At 46.5% G+C, this 19,188-nt stretch overlaps 1 protein-coding gene across 1 annotated transcript in view; it reads right to left on the bottom strand.

Moving 5' to 3' along the window:
* Nucleotides 1-19,188, bottom strand: part of AGBL1 (AGBL carboxypeptidase 1) — a 661,016-nt gene that overhangs the window by 597,979 nt on the left and 43,849 nt on the right. The window contains exon 4 of the mRNA XM_059418473.1: nt 4,453-4,490. Within this exon, the coding sequence (XP_059274456.1) occupies nt 4,453-4,490 (38 nt within the window). The remainder of the gene's footprint in view (nt 1-4,452; nt 4,491-19,188) is intronic.

A 19,188-nucleotide genomic window follows, 5' to 3' on the forward strand; every position in this document is an offset into this window, starting at 1 on the left:
GTGGGTGGTTCCTTGTTGCGGGAATGTGACCTTTAAATCTGAGCAGCAAAGTTAACACTGAGGCCTGACCTAAAGGTTCGTGGCTGGAGCCAGCGCACATCAGCAAGCGGGAGACCCCTGCCACACGCTCATTCAAGTGCCATTTCCGAGGGCCGCAGGTTTTCAACCCTGTGTGTTTATACCTAATGCTCACGGAAGGGGTGTTAAGGAGAGAAAAGAGAGAGGAAGAGGTGAGGCGGTGGGGGTGGGAGAGAGCAGACAGTGAGAAAAGGAAAAGAGGGTGAGGAGGAAAGGAACACACGCGGGGCACAGGCCGAGGGAAAGGCAGCAGGAGGCAATCCACAGGATGGAGAGACACAAAAGACAGTATGTTGCTTGGGTTTATTAGAGGGAAAAAAATTGCCTGCACTAGAAGCACTATTTCTTAATCAAAGCCTTTATTAAGTTTTGGTAATGAAAAGCTAAGTGTTCTTGCGTAGGCTAACGCATCAAAGAGTAACACTTTCCGCACAGGGAAACTGAAGTAGGGCTTGTGCTCCTGTGAGTAGAGTGGGGAAATGGATGCCACGAGCGGTTGGGATTTGGATTAGACCATTCTAGCCCCTGCACGTACAGAAAGGTCCCTTGAGTGGGCAATGCCTTTTCGTTGCTGGGGTCCTAAACTGCGGAGACAACTGGAATAGCAGTCCGGGACGCCCGAGCTTATTCTGCCTGCTATCGCTCAAGAAGGCAAAGAGACGAAAGATGCCTTCTGGATCATTTTCCTCTTCTCGCCACCCACCTACCCTACACTGGCTCCTCGTGCAGTAGCTATGGGGTGGAAGACAGCTGAGGCGACTCAACAAGTGTCCTATGCAACCCAGGTGCTCTTTCCCTCTCTTTTTGTGGCTAAAGTGGGCAAACTCCAAGTCGCCCAGATCCTAAGTCCTGCTTTCCCTGATACTGGTGGGCATCGCCTCCAGCCACTCTCTATATCCATTAGGTATAGAGAGGACCCTACTGGCCTCAGGGGCCCAAGCCCACCCAAGTTTATTGCCACAGAAGCATTGACTGCCCCAAGGTAGAAAGATACATCCTTCTGGCTTTATTTTGACTGAGGAATGCGCCTTCTTTGTGAAGCAATCACAGAGATACATTACAGGGCCAACTTTTATACAACAAGCAAGCACTAAGACCCGACAAGCAAAAAAACAAAAACAAAAAAACAAACAAAAACCAGACTAATCATTAGCTGAAAGGATTATACATTTAGAACTAAAGGGTCACATAAACATTCCCAGATATCCATTGCCAGATGGTAAGGGTTTGAATTTTAGGCAGAAACTGACTTCCTGAATTTAGGTCCAGGTGAAAACAAACTCGCCTGGGATCCAAACAGACAGACACTCCACGTCAGGTCTTAACTGTGCGTGAAGACCATACAAAGCAACTAGAGAATTCCGTGACATTCCCCTGCCGCACAGCAGCCCCAGCCAACGTGGAGCAGCACCAGCCTTGCCCAGACCCTCCACGCCACGCGACACTTGGCTTACGCTGGTAGAACCAAGATGGCGACTACCTGGTGTTCTGTCACTGCTCCTCCCCAATCCATGAGAAACTTTGCTACTTAAACACCTTTCCTGCTGAGCTCAAATATGATCTCAGAATCCTCCCACCCACATGTGGGAGCTGGCACGTGTAATGGAAACTACTTGCCCTCCTTGTTCTAAGATCTTCTAGATCTTTAGAACCTGTTCCTTCCCAAGTAATTTCTGCACGTCCACAAGTGACTTTCTACCATCTGGTTTTTTTTTTTTTTTAAACCTCTTTTAAACCTGCAGGAATGAGACCAAAGCTGGGGAATTCAAGATTAGTTATGCAAGAAGAACATTTCTATGAGATACCAATAAAGTATCTGAGGAGAAATTATCTGAAACCTTGAAAGGCCTTCAATTCACGGGTTTGGTCCCATCGGTATCTGTGATTTTCAATAGGAGGCAATTCTGACCTCTCAGGGCACATTTGGCGGTGTCTGGAGACAATTTTGTTCTTTCTAACTGAGAGTGCTACTGGCATCTGGTGAGTCAAGGTGAGGGATGCCGCTAAACCATTCCGAAATGCATAGGACAGGCCTCAACAACCAAGAATTACCCAGTCCAATATGCAAGAGTGTCAAGGTTTGGAGACCCTGATACATATGATGGCAGAGGAATCAGAGATTGAAAGAATGTTAGAGAACCTCTCATCCAACTCTCTCACATTATAAAGAACCTAAGATCCAGAGAAAGTCTTTGCAGACGACTTAGCAGAATTAGCAAATAACTCCATACACCCTTCTGATGGGATGATAAAACCCATTTTATATGTGGAGGACAGCAGGCTATCAGGTTCCCAATAGTCTATTAGTATAGTTAAGTAGACATCAGAACAACAAATGTTAAGATCATTGGTTCTACGTGTGGGTTGTTGGGTTCAGGTAGTAGAGGGGAGTACTGCCATTTTCATACATGTAAGTATCATTCATTCATTTTATCCATTCATATATATTTCTTCAGAAATCATGCATTCATTTTAATGTTTAGTCCACACCCTTTTTTCTAGCTTTTCACGTGCTGACACAAATAATCCAGCGACCTACAAAGATGGCCTTTGCCTACAAAAGTTGTTTTAAGATTCATTTATTGATTTGAGAGAGAGAGCAGGGGGAGGGGCAGAGGGGTAGGGAGAGAAGTCCTCAAGCAGACTCCCCAATGAATGCAGAGCCTGACCCAAGGCTCCATCTCAGGACCCCAAGATCATGACCTGAGCCAAAGTCTAGTCAGTCACTCATGTGACTGAGCCTTCTGGGCACCCCAGAGAAAGTTGTTTAGAGGAAAGGTCTGAACTGAGCTCTGAAGGCAAAGTAGAAGTCGGAAAATTTTAAAGCTGGTCCCTAGCACAGCACACTCAGTTTGCTGTGTGTAGCCGGTGTGACAGAAACCCGGCTACGTGTTCTAAGCCTGAATTAGTTGTTATGTTGTCACTGCTTTTTGGTTTCCTTGAGTCCATGCCTGGTGCCTCATATGGAAATACTTAATAACAGGCATGTGCCTGCTTTCAGATTTCCACACATGGTAGGTACATTATGTCTCAGGACCCTGTAGGCTGAGAAGTGTGTGTGTGTGTGTGTGTGTGTGTGTGTGTAAGGTGTGTGTGTATGTGTGAGGGGTGTGTGTGTGTGTAAGGAGTCAGCTTTTCTCCAGTCTCGGGGCTCTCCTCCTGTAGTGTGTGTGTATATGTGTAAGGTGTATGTGCATGTGTGTAAGGTGTATGTGCATGTGTGTAAGGGGTGTGTGTGTGTGTGTGTAGAAAAGGAGTCAGCCTTTCTCCAGTCTCGGGGCTCTCCTCCTGTGAGACATGAAGGCCCCCACCACCTAGACTGCGCTGGCCGCCCCCAGGCTATACGATACCCCTCCATTGCACCTGCAGGCCCCAGAGCCGTGAACACGCCTGTGTATCGTATCGCGTCCCAAATGACCACATGAATTCAAGCTGTAATTTCTTCTTTTTCTTCAGCCTACAAGAGGAAGTGCTACATGACATGGCCCTTTCTCTGTGCTGAGAGTTGACAAAGATCTATGGTTGGGGGAGAAGGTGTTATTTTTATTTATTTATTTATAAGTTTTATTAAAGTTCACCTATTACCCACAGGCCTCGGGCTCCCTATAGAGAAACAAATATCACAATTGAAGGAACGGGTTTCCAAGGCTCCAAATTAAAATAGATGAAAAGGTAAGGAGGGGGAAAAAAATAAAAACATTAAACTAAGACTTCTTTGCTCCCAAATGCATGGTGCCTTCTATTACACTGCACACATGAAATTGATTCTCAATGTAATTAGACCAGGGCTACTAGGTAAAAAAAAAAAAAAAAAAAAAAAAAATTCTCAAATTATTCAGACCCCCAGAGCTATTCTTTTGCAATCACTCAAGTGACTGAGAGGAGAGTCAACTTTTTAATATAAATTTGTTATTAGAATCTACACTTTCCAAACGATTCCCAGCACCCCACCTGCCCGAGAATACAGAGTCATGAACTGGGATCAGAAGCAAAAGCAAGAGTCCTTCTTCCCACACGCCCAGTGTCATCACCTTTTGTTCTACAGAACAATCCTGCTGGAATGGGACCTTATTCCAACAGTGCTCCTGTCAGAAGGAACTGGAGAGTTCCTCGGGTCTGCAGAGGACAGCACACTGCCTTTAGAGCAAACCGCCTTGATGGCATTGCACTCACGCACACCCCTATGGACAGATACTCACTCTCTCTTTGCAGCCTGGCACTGGGAACAGCCATAACCCTCTCCATCTCACCCCCAAAGACCCAGGAATGGCTCTATTGCCGTCCAGGTTGAAAATGAGCCATGGAGATACAGAGAGCATCTCTCACTGAACTCGGAGGGGAAAGAAATGACCACTTTCCAGAAGAGGTGCTTACTGGATTTCAGCAGTGCTGCCAGGACTTCAGCGGCTGCCCTGGGGAAAGAGAAAGAAAAGTGAAAAAGTCAATGTTCAATGGTCTTTTTGTCAGCCCATGGATCCCAAAGCCAGCAGGCTCATTGCTGCCACCACACAGCCGCATTATTAACCAGGGAGCAGGCATTCTATTGATTGCACCACTGACCATTAAAGAGGCACAGAGGCAGAAATTGCTCCAAGCAAAGTGTCTGTCTTGAAAATGGGTCTCAGGAGTCCCGGCTGCTGCTGAAAACACCTTCCCCTCCCCATCCTGCCTCCCACCTTCCACCACCTTCCTTACCCTGTGCTGCTTCTATTTCTGTTGTACATCCCTGCCAGGGCCCTTGTTAGTCTCTTGGTTTCTACTTGGGAACCCTGGCGACTCTGGAGGATGGGCTGGGAGGCTGGGGTGTGGGCTGAGGGAAAGCCCTGCAGCAAGAACTGCTTCCAACACTCGTGGCCCTGGGGACATACAGGAAAACACTCACAGGTTGGAAAGCAGTGCTGGTTCCTTACGTGGGGGGTGGGTGGGGGACAGTTAGGTCATGATTTTTCTGTTTCATTCCATGGAAGAATTTCACAACTTTTGCAGCAATGGGAGACAGATGAGAATGAAAATCCTTTGGCCCATGTCTTAGTGACTTTTCAGTTTGTGCCCTGAGCCTGAGAGGTCATACAAAGACTCACTCACTGGACAGAAGAAGACTTCAAGGTTAAGGACACAATGCTGTGATTCTGGAAGGGAGAGTTTATTGCTTGTTTGCTTTTTTTTTTTTTCTTTTTTAAGAAAAGGAGTATTCTGCACAGTTCCAGTAACTCATCCTTAAGGCCTGTTAAAGAGTGATCTGTTTCCCCATCAGCACCCCCAACCCTGAGAACTGGGGGAACAGGTCAACAAGGCTGGATCACCTTTCCAAGATGACAGACATGTAGACAGAGTGGGACCCCCACCCAGGACCCGCACTTCCCACCCCTGTTCGCTGCATACCTGTTATTCTCCTGAGGCTCCCACACTGGCCCTGCCCTGATCTCTGCCCACCTGATGAACAACATTCCTCTTTGCAATGTATTATCTTATATTGAGCAACAGAGAGGCAGTAAAAATAAAAATAATGAGTTAAACTAAACTGAAATAAAAATCCAGCAGTTAGACATCAGGGCTACCCACAACCGACAGAAGAATCCTATGGTATCAGTGGTCTGGGACTCACTAGCCCCAATGCAAACCCACAGCAGGGGTGACCCCCAGCTCCAAGAGAGCAGCACAACCACACAGCACTCGGCAAGAAGGTGAGGCTAGTTGTCACCGATGGGCCATTTCATTTATCCTTCCCGAGCACGTTTTCTTCTAATCACCTTTCAGCTTCTTCAGCCCCTCTCTTCATGACCCCACATGATCTGGCGACCATGAAATTTAAGAAGAAACATACTGAAGGACCCCTGGATGGCTCAGCTGATTACGTGTCTGCCTTCGGCTCAGGTCATGAGCTCAGTATCTTGGAAATCGAGCCCAACATTGGGCTCCCTGCTCAGCAGGAAGTCAGCTTCCCCCTTTCCCTCTACCCCTTCCCCTGGCTTGTGCTCTTTCTCTCTCTCTTCTCTCTCTCAAATAAATAAATAAAAATCTTTTTTTTGTAAGATTTTATTTATTTATTTGATAGAGAGAGATCACAAGTAGGCAGAGAGGCAGGCAGAGAGAGAGAGGAGGAAGCAGGCTCCCTGCTGAGCAGAGAGCCCGATATGGGACTCGATCCCAGGACCCTGAGATCATGACCTGAGCCGAAGGCAGAGGCTTAACCCACTGAGCCACCCAGGCGCCCCTCAAATAAATAAATAAAAATCTTAAAAAAGAAACACATGGGAAGAGTAACTGTGAGGCCCAAGTAGTGTGCAAATCTAGGAGCCACAGTATACAAGACTGGGGTTGGGCTGGTGCAAGAGGAAAATCAGTCCTGGGGGTCTGGGGGGTAGTGAAGTGGCCACATCAAGGGGGTCAGCAGAGAAGGAAGCATGGAAAGAAAGTACCCAGCCCTATCCCGGATGACAGGCCTGGTCTGTGAGGTGACCTTGCGTTTCTGACTTGCATAGCACTTTTGTTTTGGGGAGTTCGCTGCAGAAGTAATGATCCGTTAGATCATAGTTTTATGAGGGACACATGAGAGGTGGGGAGGGGTGGGCAGCATGCAGACCAGTCAGGACAACATGAGGTGACAAGGCCAACAGACAAAAGGGTGGCATGGAGGGAGAATGGAGAAAGAAGGGTTGAAGAGAAGCTTGGAGCCTGGCTGCTCGAAGCAGGAGACTCCCGAGCTCCACGCTCGGCCGGCTGAATCACAACTTTCATGCCAGCAGGTAAGTTACATGCACCTGAATGTCAGAGAATGACTGGTAGAGTGGACAGCATCAGTATGGCTTGGTTACCCTCTGATGTTGACCAGAAGATTAGAGGTGACTCCCAGATCCAAACCCTCTAGAGAATACCTAGTAGCATGACAACCTAGCAAATAACTACGAATCCAAACAGTCACATTATATGGCAGGAAATACATGGTAACTGTCGTAGTAGTCAAAGAGGTGAGGCTGATTCCTGAGTAACAAGAAAAAATTTCCTTCTTCTCAGCTCCTAATTGGGGATCAATACATAATGCACTGTGGGGCGCCATTAGGGCAGTGATGGACATAAGGTTTGAGACCATAACCCAGTATCCTAAAGAGATCAGGTGTAACTCCACAGGTAATAAGCCACTGGATTCTTTTTTTTTTTTTTTTTTTTTGATCAAAGGGTGGTGGCAAGGATGGAAAAGTGAGGTGAAGGTTGTAAGCAAAGAATTCGTAGGACTTGAGGACAGGCTAGTTGTGGAGAGCAAAGTAAAGGGAACAGCTGGTGACGACCCGAGATGCTTAGTCCACGTAAATGGGAGAACAAGAAAGACATTAATCAGCTAAGGAGAGAAACAGAGGTGTCGAGAGAAGATAATTATTTCAATCTGGGACATCCTTAGCTCAGGATGATGGGCAGAGAGCTACATGGAACTTCTCAGAATCATGCTAGAAGCACAAATACAGACTTCTCAAGAGATCTGGTCCTGAGGGTAAGATTCAGGAGTCACTCTAGTAGCAATGACCCTTGAAGCCAAGGGAACAGACAATATCTGTGAAGAAATGCAGTACAGGGTTGGCCCCCAAAGCATCTATGCTAAAAGTCTCAGAGAATGTTCAGTCAAGGAGGTAGGAGGAGAGGGGATGAGGGGGCTCTGTTTTGAAACAAAAAAGTTTACCAGTCAGGACAGGTCCCTGGAGTTAAACGAGTCCCTACCCCCAACACATGGAGAAACAAAATGACCAAATCCTCTCATGGAACTGAAATATTCTGTAACTCAGATGGCTTCCATCTAGAAATTGCCACCTACAGAGTTTATCGATATTGTTGTTTAATAAATTACCACAAACTTAGCAGTTTCAATCAGTACTCATTTATCTCACAGTTTCCATGGGGCAGGAATCCATGGCTTAGCTAAACTCTCTGTTGACAGTCTTATGGGCTATAATCAGATGGGGACTTGGCCAGGGCTGAGTCTTCATCTGAAGGCTCTGCTGGGGAAGGGTCTGCTTCCCCCCCTCAACCACCTCTCGGAGGTTGGCAGTGTCATTTCATTGCAGCGTTGGTGCTGAGGCCGCTGGTGTCTTGCTGTGTGTTGGCTGAAGACCATTCTCAGCTTCTAGAGGCTACCTGCAGTGTGGGCTTCCCCAACATGAATACTTTCTTCACCAGTAGGGAGAGTTACCATAGTGCATGTGTCAACAAGACAGAGTCTTGAACAACACAACATAATCACAGCACAAACATGTCCTCACTTTTCTCATATTCTTTGGGTTAGAAGCAAGTCCCAGGACCCCGCCCCCCCCCTCCCCCCCGCACTCCAGGGGAGCAGAATACCAGGAGATGGGATCGTGGGGTGGAGGTTGTCTTCAGTTACACGCACCACACAAAGCTTCTCGCAGTCGTTAGAATCAGGTACCAGGATCCTAATGTTCTCCACACAGCCAGGACCCTCCCAGTCCTCCCCTTCCCAGAGAACGGAATACTACTTTTTAAGAAACTGATCTTGCATCTTCCTTAGCCACCTGACCTGACCACCTATGTCTGGGCGCACACCCAAATTCCTCCATTTTGACGTCTAGACTGCTCTTAAGTTGTCCACTCCTTTTGATTTCTGTTGTTTCTGCCCTAGTTCAAGTGCATGGGGGTCTGGGACCTCAATGAGAAATGTGATTTCTAGAGTTTCTAGAGTTATTAGCCCTTGGTTGAAATTTACAGTTTAATTTCTTGCATAAGAAATGCAAATGAGCTACATGATCATTTTAGAAAAATCTGAAAATACAGTTAAGCATAAAGAAAGGGAATAAATGAAAATCACCTATCACTCCCCTAACTACTGCCATAACCCCAGAACAAATCCACCCATATGCACTCTAGGCCCCCTTCAAATTGTTCTTCAAGTTGCAACTAAGGTGATCTTCTCAAGAAGCCCCAGTTAGAGCACCCACCCATTGCTATCCCACACCCAATCTTGCTCTTGGATGAAAACCCAAATCTGAAACATGGTCCAGGAGAATCTTCCAAGTCTGGGTGCTGCCATCCCTCCACCTAGCCTTGTCCCACATCACCCTCTCATACGGTCTATATTTCCACCCCTTCAGCCTTTTGTCAAGCTTTGGAACATGTTCCCATCACCTATCCTCTGTCCTTGCTAATGCCACAGCCTAAAATGCTCTAAGCCTTCCTTTTCCTTCACCTGTAGCTCATACCTCATCCTTCAAATCCTAATTTAGCTGCCACCTCCTCTGGGAAGCCTTCCTTGACTGCCAGTCTAGGCCCAGGTCCTTTATTGGTGTGTTTATCCTTTCTTCCCCCTCTTCTCATTGCACAATTCAATTTGTAATTTATTCACTCAGTTTTGTCTATTAATGTCTGACTCCTCTTCCAGTGTGCAAACTTCAGAAAACAGGAAACTTTCATTTTGCATTATTTTACCCCCACCATTTGAATACAGAGCACCATCAAATATTCATGGAACTTTCTCCAAAAAGTAGGCTCTGGCCCAGGCACTTTAAATGTGCTATTCATTCACCAAACAAATATTTACTGAGTACCTATGCTATGTGCTGAGATAAGTGGATAAAGATTTTTTGCACTCGAAAGGGTTGAGTCAGCGTGAAAAAAAAAAAAGTAGTTAATAGACCATGTATTTTTGAATAGTACATTAAAGTTGTATTCTAAAATGTGATAAATGCTAAGGGAAAAACAGAAAAAGTAAAAACAGGGTAAAGACATCAGATGTACCAGGATGGGTTAAGATCTAAGAGATTGTCTAAAATGGGCCTCCTAGCGAAGGTAACGTCTCTGAACAGGGATGTGAAGGAGGAAACAAAGTTGTCATACAAATATCAGAAGCAGCCTATACAGACCCTCTGAATGACAACAGGCTGATTTGTTCGAGGAAAAGCAAGCTGCACGGGACTTCCCGAGCCAAAGAGGGTGAGGGAGGGGAGCGTTAGCTGAGGGGAGTAACGGGGACCATTCACGCAGCACCTGGAAAGCATGGCAAAGGCTTTCACTTCTCTCCAAGCAAAGCATTCCCTATAGGATTTTGAGCAAATGAGCTAACATGTTTTAGGGTTTCTTTGGATACTCTATTTTTTGAAAAGTAAATGAAAAAGGACTCCAGGGAAGCAAGAGTAGAAGCCAGAAACGGACTAGAAGGGAAATCTACAAGAAGCAAACCAAATACAGCAACAAAGAAAAAGGGTTACATACCATGGTGAAGGGGCATTTATCCCAGGAACAAGGTTGGTTTAACACCTGAAAATCAACCAATGTAATCATCCACCATAATAACAGAATATGGGATAAAAACCACATTATTGTCTCAACCAACACAGGAAAGGCATTTGACGAAACCCATCACAGTTTCATAAAAACCCTCACCACATTAGGGACAGAAGAGAACCTTCCGCACCTGATAAAGGAATCCACTTGAAACTCACAGCTAATGTGATACACGGAGAGAAAGACCGAACGCTTTCTCCCCCATGATCAGAAGCAAGCTAAGGATGGCCATCCTCACTCCCCGCCTCTGTTCAACACTGTACTGGAGGCCGTAGCCAGGGCATTTAGGAATGAATAAGTGACGGGCATACAGACTGGGAAAGAGGAAGCAGAATGATTCTCTACCTACAGATGGCCTGTATATACAAGGTCTAAAAGAATCCACCGAAAAACTATCAGAACAAGTTCTGCCATGTGGCCACCAAAAAAAAAAAATCAATATACAAAAGTGAATTGTGTGGAATATTACTCAGCCATCAGAAAGAATGAAATCTTGTCATTTGCAATGACATGGACAGAACTAGAGGTTATTAGGCTAAGCAAAATAAGTCAGCCAGAGGAAGACAAAAACCATATGATTTCGCTCATATGTGCAACTGAAGAAACAAAACACATGAATATAGGGGGAGGGGAGGAAAAATAAGAGCAGAGAGGGAGGGAAATCGTAAGAGACTCTTAACTCTAGAAAACAAACTGAGGGTTGCTGGAGGGGAGGAGTGGACGTGGGGGGATGGGGTCCCTGGGGGATGGGCAGTAAGGAAGGCACGTGATGGAATGAGCACTGGATGTTATATGCAACTGATAAATCGCTAGTTTCTACCCCTGAAACCAATAATACACTAAATTGAATTGAACTACACTGAATTCAGTAAAAAAAAGTTTTTCAAAAGTCAATTGTAGCTTGTATACTAGCAATGAGTAGTTCAGAAATGAAAATTTTAAAAAAGCAATCTCACTTGTAATGGCAGCAGAAAGAATAAAATTCTCAGTAATAAACTGAACAAAAGAAAAACAGAAAACGTTGTTGAAAAAATTTTTCAACGTTTAAATAAACAGAAATTACCTAAATTTCAGCAGTCACCAAACTACTGCTATCAACCCCCAACCAGAGCACCCACACTCCCGGCCTCCTTCCGACTGTTCTTCGGACACAGCTAGAGCGATCCTCTCAAGAGGAGGGTCGATTTATTTTGAATTTAGAGCGAACAGGACTTCCTGACAGCTTAGTGTGAGAATAACATTAGCTCAGTTATTTCTCTAATGATCCCCATTTTAAAGATGAAGGAACTAATCATGGTACATGAACCTGCCCGAAGAAACGTTAGGAAGCAACGGAGATGGAATTTGGCCTTGAGTCTGTCTGACCCCAACCTCTGGGCACTTAACCCCACCACTGGGCCCACAGAGCTTTCAGAGAGAAGGAGAAAAGTGGGCAGAGAGAAGGAAGGGAGCAGTCCTGATAACTTAACCCTGAGGCCTCTCGAGAGCTGGGCGCCTGGGATGCGGGGGTGTAGCAGCAGAGACAGAAAGTGGCGGGGGGCGGGGAAGTTGGTTAATAACAGGTGCATAAAGCAGGAGGACGCTGACAAGGGATAGAACACGTTGCCTGCAGAGCACAGGCGCCCAGAACGCCATCTGTCACAGTCCCGGCCTCCTGCCCGGCTTGAGAGAGAGTAGCGGATGGATAAAACAGGCATGCACCCGTGCGCGCACGCGCGGACACACACACACATACACACATACACACACACACACACACACACACACACACACGGGGCTGGGTTACCAAGGAAAATGAATGGCAAATGGATCTTGCCAATCACCATTTTCAAGGGAGAGACGACAAAACAGAAATGCAAACCAAGATGGCCCCTGCATCATGAAAGAAAAGAAAAAACCAAGAATGCATAGTGCACAGTGCAAAGGTTGAGTCCAGCATGGAACAAGTCCCTCTTTCTCTGGGGGGGGGGGGGGGGAGGGCAGGGAGGAAGGAAAACAATCCCTGCCCTCCAGCTCTACCCAGATGCTGCCAAAGACAGCTCCAGGGAGCCATTATCCATCCCTGAAAATTTTTTTAAAAGATTTTATTATTGGAGAGAGAGACAGAGATAGCAACAGAAATGGTGACCGAGAGAGCACAAGCTGACAAGCAGACTCCCCGCGGAGCAGGGACACCTCTCCACCCCTGCTGCAGGGCTCAATCCCAGGGATCATGACCTGAGCTGAAGGCAGAGGCTTCACCGACTGAGCCCCCCAGGCGCCTCCATCACCAAAAATGTTTATAAGAGAAACTGAAACCCAGACCTCAGCCTGGCTTGCTGAGTAACGGTCGGCAGGGAGTGTGACAAGAGGTTGCAAGCAAGGCTGGAAGGACCCCGCCCGCCTGGTCAGAAGCAGCAGCTCTGCAAAGCAGACACGGTGTTGAAGTACTTCCAGATCCAGGGACAGCAGCATGAGGATCAAGGACTCAGGCAAAAGCTTTGGAGACTCCCCAAGGCCAGGACGGGGAAGACGAATGCCTAAGGGGGAAGAAGGGTGGGGATTCCAATAAGCTCTTGCACATTCTGGGGAGTCTTTCTCTACATGGGGGTGTAAGTCTCACGTTAGCACTTAAAGCAAATATTACCCTTGGGCTTTCTTAAATTATTCATAAAGTAAAATATACAGGGATGTGTGACTATAATCCTCTACTATAACACATATATAAATGTATAATGAGTACAGTATGTAATTATACACATATATGCAAAATAAAATGTGACAGAGTGTTTGCTATATTGCTACAGTACAACTGTTGCTCTAGCACACACTCCATGTGATACAATCCACTCTAGAAATGTCTGGAAGCCCAAAAGGAGAGACAGGATCCCTAGCTCACTGCAGAGCACAGAGCAGGGACCCAACAGATAGTTCCGGAATAGTTCATGAATGCATCAAAATGCACCTGATTTTGCTCCAGCTAAAGGACAGAACAAAGATAGGCCTGACCATTACGGTCTGTTTGGCTGAGGTATAACGGGGGGCCCCATGCTCGGTACCATGACTTAGCGCCCCCTAGCACCAACACAACCAGCACTGCAAAAGGTGGCCATTCCCAGAAAGAGAAATATTGTTATGATTCTGTCCAATTACATGAGCCACTTATTATGGGCAAATTCATAAGCAGATGCAAGGCAATCTGGGGCTGTAGGGAGGGGAATGGGAGCTATTCCTTAATAATTGCAGAGTTCCGTCTAGGGTAATGAAAAAGTTTTAGCAATAGGCAGTGGTAATGCTTGCACAACACTGGGAATATAATTAAGGCCAATGAGTCGTACACTCAAAAATGGTTAAAATGGTAAATTATATGTTATGTGCATTTTACTAGAAAAAAAAAAGTTGTCATTGGATCTAATGGTGAGTCATCTCTCTCCAAAAAACCACTTAGGTCTTTTGGGAAAGAAGGGGTAAAGAGGATGCAAAGGCCTGCAAAGTGCTCCCTCTCTTGGCAGGACATGGGAATTGCACCAGAAAAGTTCACCCACCCTGGCCGGGGATTCCCCAGCTGGAGCAAGCATCAGGATCCTCTGAAGGGCTCCTTAACACAGGGTGGGGAGCCACATCCCCAGAATTTCTCACTCAGGAGGTCCAGGTTGGGGGCCTCAGAAATCACACTTCGACTTCTCAGGAGCTGCTGCTGCTGGTCTCCGAATCACTCTTGCACACCACAGATCCAAGCCACCGGTACTCAGTAGACCTGGCTGAGGGGAACACTCCCGGGGCCTTCTTCCTTTCGGGCCAAATGCTCAGGACCCTCAGTGATGCCTCCTGCAGGTGCCACAATTTCTGGACCTCCAAGCAAAGATTCATGAACATCCTTCTCTCTGAACTAAAACGAAGGCCTTAAAAGCAGATCCAAGAGTTTTCAGAGGCTCTTTCCAAACTAGAGCCTGAGGTTCAGACGGTAGAGGCCCTTATTCACTTACATCTGTCTCAAAGCCCCACTGTGACTGGGGGCTCAGTTCTTGACTGACGGGATTAATGCCCGTGAATCCTAACATCCTTAAAGTAGTTCTCTCTTCTAGAAATCGCGGTCTTCACTGAACTCAGATGATGGGGGCGCCTGGGTGGTTCAGTTGGTTGGGCGGTTGGGCGGCTGGCTCTCGGTTTCAGCTCAGGTCATGATCTCAGGGTCATGCATTCCAGCCCCCCGTCAGGCTCCACATTCAGTGGGGAGTCTGCTTGAGGATTCTCTCTCTCCCTCTGCCCATACCCCACCCCCGGCTCTCTGTCTCTCTAAAATAAATATTTTAAAAATAAAATTAAAAAAAATAAACTCAGATGATAGCGGCAATCCCACTCCTTTAAAGGATTTGGGTTTATTGCCAACAAATCCAACAGCCTCCCAGAGAACATGAGACATGTGATGCTCCTGAAATTCCCCTCCACACATCACAGTCTGGTGTTTTCCTGTTTTTCCACAGGTTTGACAAAGACTCTCCACTCTCTAGAAAGCCTTCCTTCCCTCTGTATCTTTTCCCATCTAGCTAAGTCCTACCCATCTCTCCACACCCAGCTCAAGTCCCAGCCTCCTTAAAGGTCTTCCTCTGAAGAATTTTCTCTTCACACAGACTTTGTACAGTAACACAGACATGATCTATTTGTATATTTAGGTCCACATTCAGCTCGAAGTTCTTGGAGGACACAAACTATGTTATGATCTTTTAAGTCTGAACATTGATCATAGCTCCTGCTCTGCAGTCATTTTTAAATATACATTTGGTGTGTAAATAAATTAATAAGTGAATAGGTTGCAAAAGTCTTCAGCTAAACTTAAATGTTCCTTAACTGTAATCCCATATTATCTCAAGAAACCATATAAAGTAAGTATCACAAAGAAGGCTTTTGTTTTTGTTTTTGTTTTGAAGGATACGAGGAGTGAGTTGGAGCGGTGAGAGGAGGGCAAGGGAGCAAAGAAGTTACTGGGTGGGCAGTGGGTACCGGGTGCTGCTAGGTGGGTTGCTCAGCTCTGCTGAGAACAGGGACACGGCCTAACGATTCCTCCAGGGCAGTCGAGAAGCTTGTAGTGAAGCCTACAGTAAAGCTACCAGTGGAGGCCCGCTGCTTTGTTTCAGACTCCCTCTAGAGAGCCTGGGTATCTTCCCAGACCCCCCACCACTATAAGCCTCAGCTGTCAATCTTCACCCAGAAGTGCCATGGAAAGTTTGATGGCTTGCTTAGACTGCAGGGGAAGAAATTTTTCTTCTACGTTTAGCTGTTTTTCTATTCCACTTGGAATTACTAAATTATTTTCATCTATTGTATCCTGAGCAAGTCTTGACCAAAAGGAGGGGATGGTGAGTGGATGGACAGAGGGATGCGTGGAGAGACAGCACAACAGATACGGGCTTCTCATTCAAAGCAAACTTGTAACGTGAATTCACGTGCCCGCCTCCCAAAACTCCATTAATTTCATTGGGGAAATACAAAGACAAACAATTCCATTAACTGTGGAGGTAGCGGGAGGGGGAAGTCATCGGGCAACTAAAGGTTTTAACACATTTCGGAAGACAAGAACTAGAAAGTCTACTGATGAATGAGCCTGGCAAGGAAACCGCAGCCATGACGAGACAGCAGAGAGAGCCAGAGCACACGCAGGGCTCCATCTCCCAACCAGAAAGCCAGAAAAGCTGGGGACCAAAATTCTATCTAACCATCTACTCTCATCTGAAACAACAGTTTCCTTTTTTTAAAGATTTCTTTATTTATTCTGAGAGACAGAGGGAGTGTGAGAGAGTGGGGAGGGGCCGAGGCAGAGACAGAGAGACTCTCAAGCAGACTCCCTGCTGAGCATGGAGCCCAACGCAGGGCTCGATCTCAAGACCCTGAGGTCGTGACCTGAGCCCAAACCAAGAGTCAGGTGCTCAACCGACTGAGCCACCCCCCGAGCCCCAGCAATGGTTTCTTACTCCTGAGTGATACAGAAACCTTATAAGGGAAGTAAAAATTCAGACTGCGGTTTCTGGAATCAATATCCTAAGGAATGAGCCTTACGACAATACTTTCAACACTGAGTTATCATTTAAAAGACAAGTGTTGTATCTATCTCAGGTGAGATGGTACATGGCGACTTTCAAATATAAGCACAGCATTTTTTGATGATGTGATGCTCTCTGACTGCTGAGAACGTGTTCTGTCTAGACTGACAAACACAGACTACACCAGGAAACATTTCCGCATGCTTCGCATTCCCCTCCGCCTCTCGGAGCCCTTTTTCTTCCTTTTTTTTTTTTTTCAGTATTTCATTCATTTATTTGACAGACAGAGAGATCACAAGTAGGCAGAGCAGCAGGCAGAGGGAGGGGGAAAGTAGGCTCCCCGCTGAGCAGAGAGCCCGATGCAGGACTCGATCCCAGGATCCTGGGATCATGACCTCAGCCAAAGGCAGGGACTTAACCCACTGAGCCACCCAGGCGCCCCTCTCAGAGCCTTCTGAGGGGATTGTTGGACAGTCATTTATGCCCTCGCCTCAGACCCATTATGCAACCTAATCTTCTCCAGGGAAAGGATGTACCCTGGTAAGTCTTGTAACACCCGACACCAAGGCTTTTGCATGGGGTAGGTCTCCAGGGATGTTGTCTGAATGAAAGTTTACCAGCTTCCAAATCATGGGGTAGAGAACAATTTTGCCAGTACAATGGGCTGGCCTCTTTTCCTGGGCTCTCTAAAACACCATAGGGAATAAGGACACTGAGGCTTTGCTATGTTAAGGATACGAATATGTTGGTTCTTCCCTGTTTTGAAAGTGGATTGGTAGTCACTAGAATCCACTGAGCAGTCACTGTGTGGCAAGCTCCATGCCAAGCCCTGACTACCTTATTTCAACTCTTCTACAACAGATCTGAGATTGTCCCATTTTACTATGAAGAAACGAAAACTGGGGAGATGAACAAACTTTCTCAGAGCAGATATTTAAAACCAGGGTGGGTTTTTTTGAGATTTTATTTATTTATCTGTCAGAGAGAAAAACAGAGAGCACAAGCAGGGGGAGTGTCAGGCTGAGGGAGAAGCAGGCTCCCCACTGAGCAAGGAGCCTGATGTGGGACTCGATTCCAGGACCTTGGGAAAGACCTGAGTCAAAGGCAGATGCTCAACTGACAGAGCCACCCAGTGTCCCTAAAATCAGGTTTTCTGATTCTAAGTATAGTTCTGGTTCTAAAGCACAATGACTTTCTTCCAAGAAACTGATTAAGAAAGAAAAGCAGAGGGGCGCCTGGGTGGCTCAGTGGGTTAAGCGGCTGCCTTCGGCTCAGGTTATGATCTCAGGGTCCTGATATCAAGCCCCACATCAGGCTCTCTGCTCAGCGGAGAGCCTGCTTCTTCCTCTCCCTGCTGCTCTGCCTACTTGTACTCTCCATCTCTATGTCAAATAAATAAAACCTTTAAAAAAAAGAAAGAGAGAGAGAGAGAAAGAGAGAGAGAAAGAAAAGCAGAGGGACACCTGAGTAGCTCTGGATGTCAGCTCAGGTCTTGACCTCGGATCGTGAGTTAGAGACCCACACTGGGCTCCACCCTGGGCATAGAGCCTACTTAAAGAAAAACGAAGGAAGGCACGAAGGCACAAAGGCAGGCAGGCAGGCAGGCCAGGGAAAGGAAGAGGTGAGGAAACAGGGTCACATGTAAGTGCCCCTTCCTCCCCTGCCCAACACAGAGTTTGGTCTTCATGGAACTTTTGTGATCAAGTTAAATGGATGGTCTCAAACTGGCCTTCTTTGTCTGCTGGCACCTCCCCCCATGTGGTCAGAACCACCTGCTCTTGTGCTACAAAGGCCCTTAGGAAAGAAGGAGCTTCCAGCCCTCTGGGGCCCATGCAGCATCTCAAGTGGCTGAGAGGACAGAGTCAAAGCTTCTAAGCCTCCACATAAATGCATTTCAATAATAAAAAGGTGGCCCCAAATTCCCAAGGTGGCATGAGAGTTGGACACTTTCTACATTTGCAGATAAGCATCTTGATATCCTTCAGCGATCTGTAACCCTGCACCTCCCCACTGCTCTTCCCACCCCACCCTCCAGCCATGAGGTGTCTCAGGTAGTGCCTGATGTGTGCCATGGGGGTGGAGACGAAGACCAGATGCCATCACCTGACCCCTGGACAAAGCTTGCTCCGTGAAGCTGGACAACAAGCAGTCTCTGCATGCTGAGAAAAAAAAGGTCAAGCCACTGAGTCACAGAGTCATGTGACACCATCATCTTTGTGGACTGACAGATTTCTAAAAAGTCATGTTCTACTTAAAGCAGCTCCTACTCTGTGGTCAAACATCTCAGACGTGGGCAGCAGGAAGCTGCATGTGTTAGTTAAACCAGTTTAAAAGACCAGGAAGATGACAGTCAAATGACATCTTTAATCAACACCCTGCCCAAAATGGCCTTCCTGGACATGAGAGCACAAGAAACTCTCCCTCTACCTGAGGGTGACATTTCACGGGTGACACTTCTCTCTAGAGAAGAGAGGAAAAGATCTGGAAACTATATACAGAGAATCCCTCAATATCTTTCCTAGGTGTTAGTAGACCCATAGACAAGTCAACAGTGGTTCTAGGACACTTGTAGACCAGACTATCCCTATGTATTATGAAAATTGCATTAGCCAAGGGGCACCTGGGTGGCTCAGTCAGTTAAGTGTCTGACTTCAGCTCAGCTCAGGTCCTGGGATGGAGCCCATGTCGGGTTCCGGGCATAGCAGGAAGTCCGCTTGTCCCTTTGCCCCTCCCTCTTGCTCATTCTGTCTCCCTCTCCCTCTTGAATAAATAAAATCTTTTAAAAAATAATAAAAAATAAATAAAATTA

This window comes from Mustela nigripes, chromosome 13, assembly GCF_022355385.1.
Source record: "Mustela nigripes isolate SB6536 chromosome 13, MUSNIG.SB6536, whole genome shotgun sequence".
NCBI classification, from domain to species: domain Eukaryota; kingdom Metazoa; phylum Chordata; class Mammalia; order Carnivora; family Mustelidae; genus Mustela; species Mustela nigripes.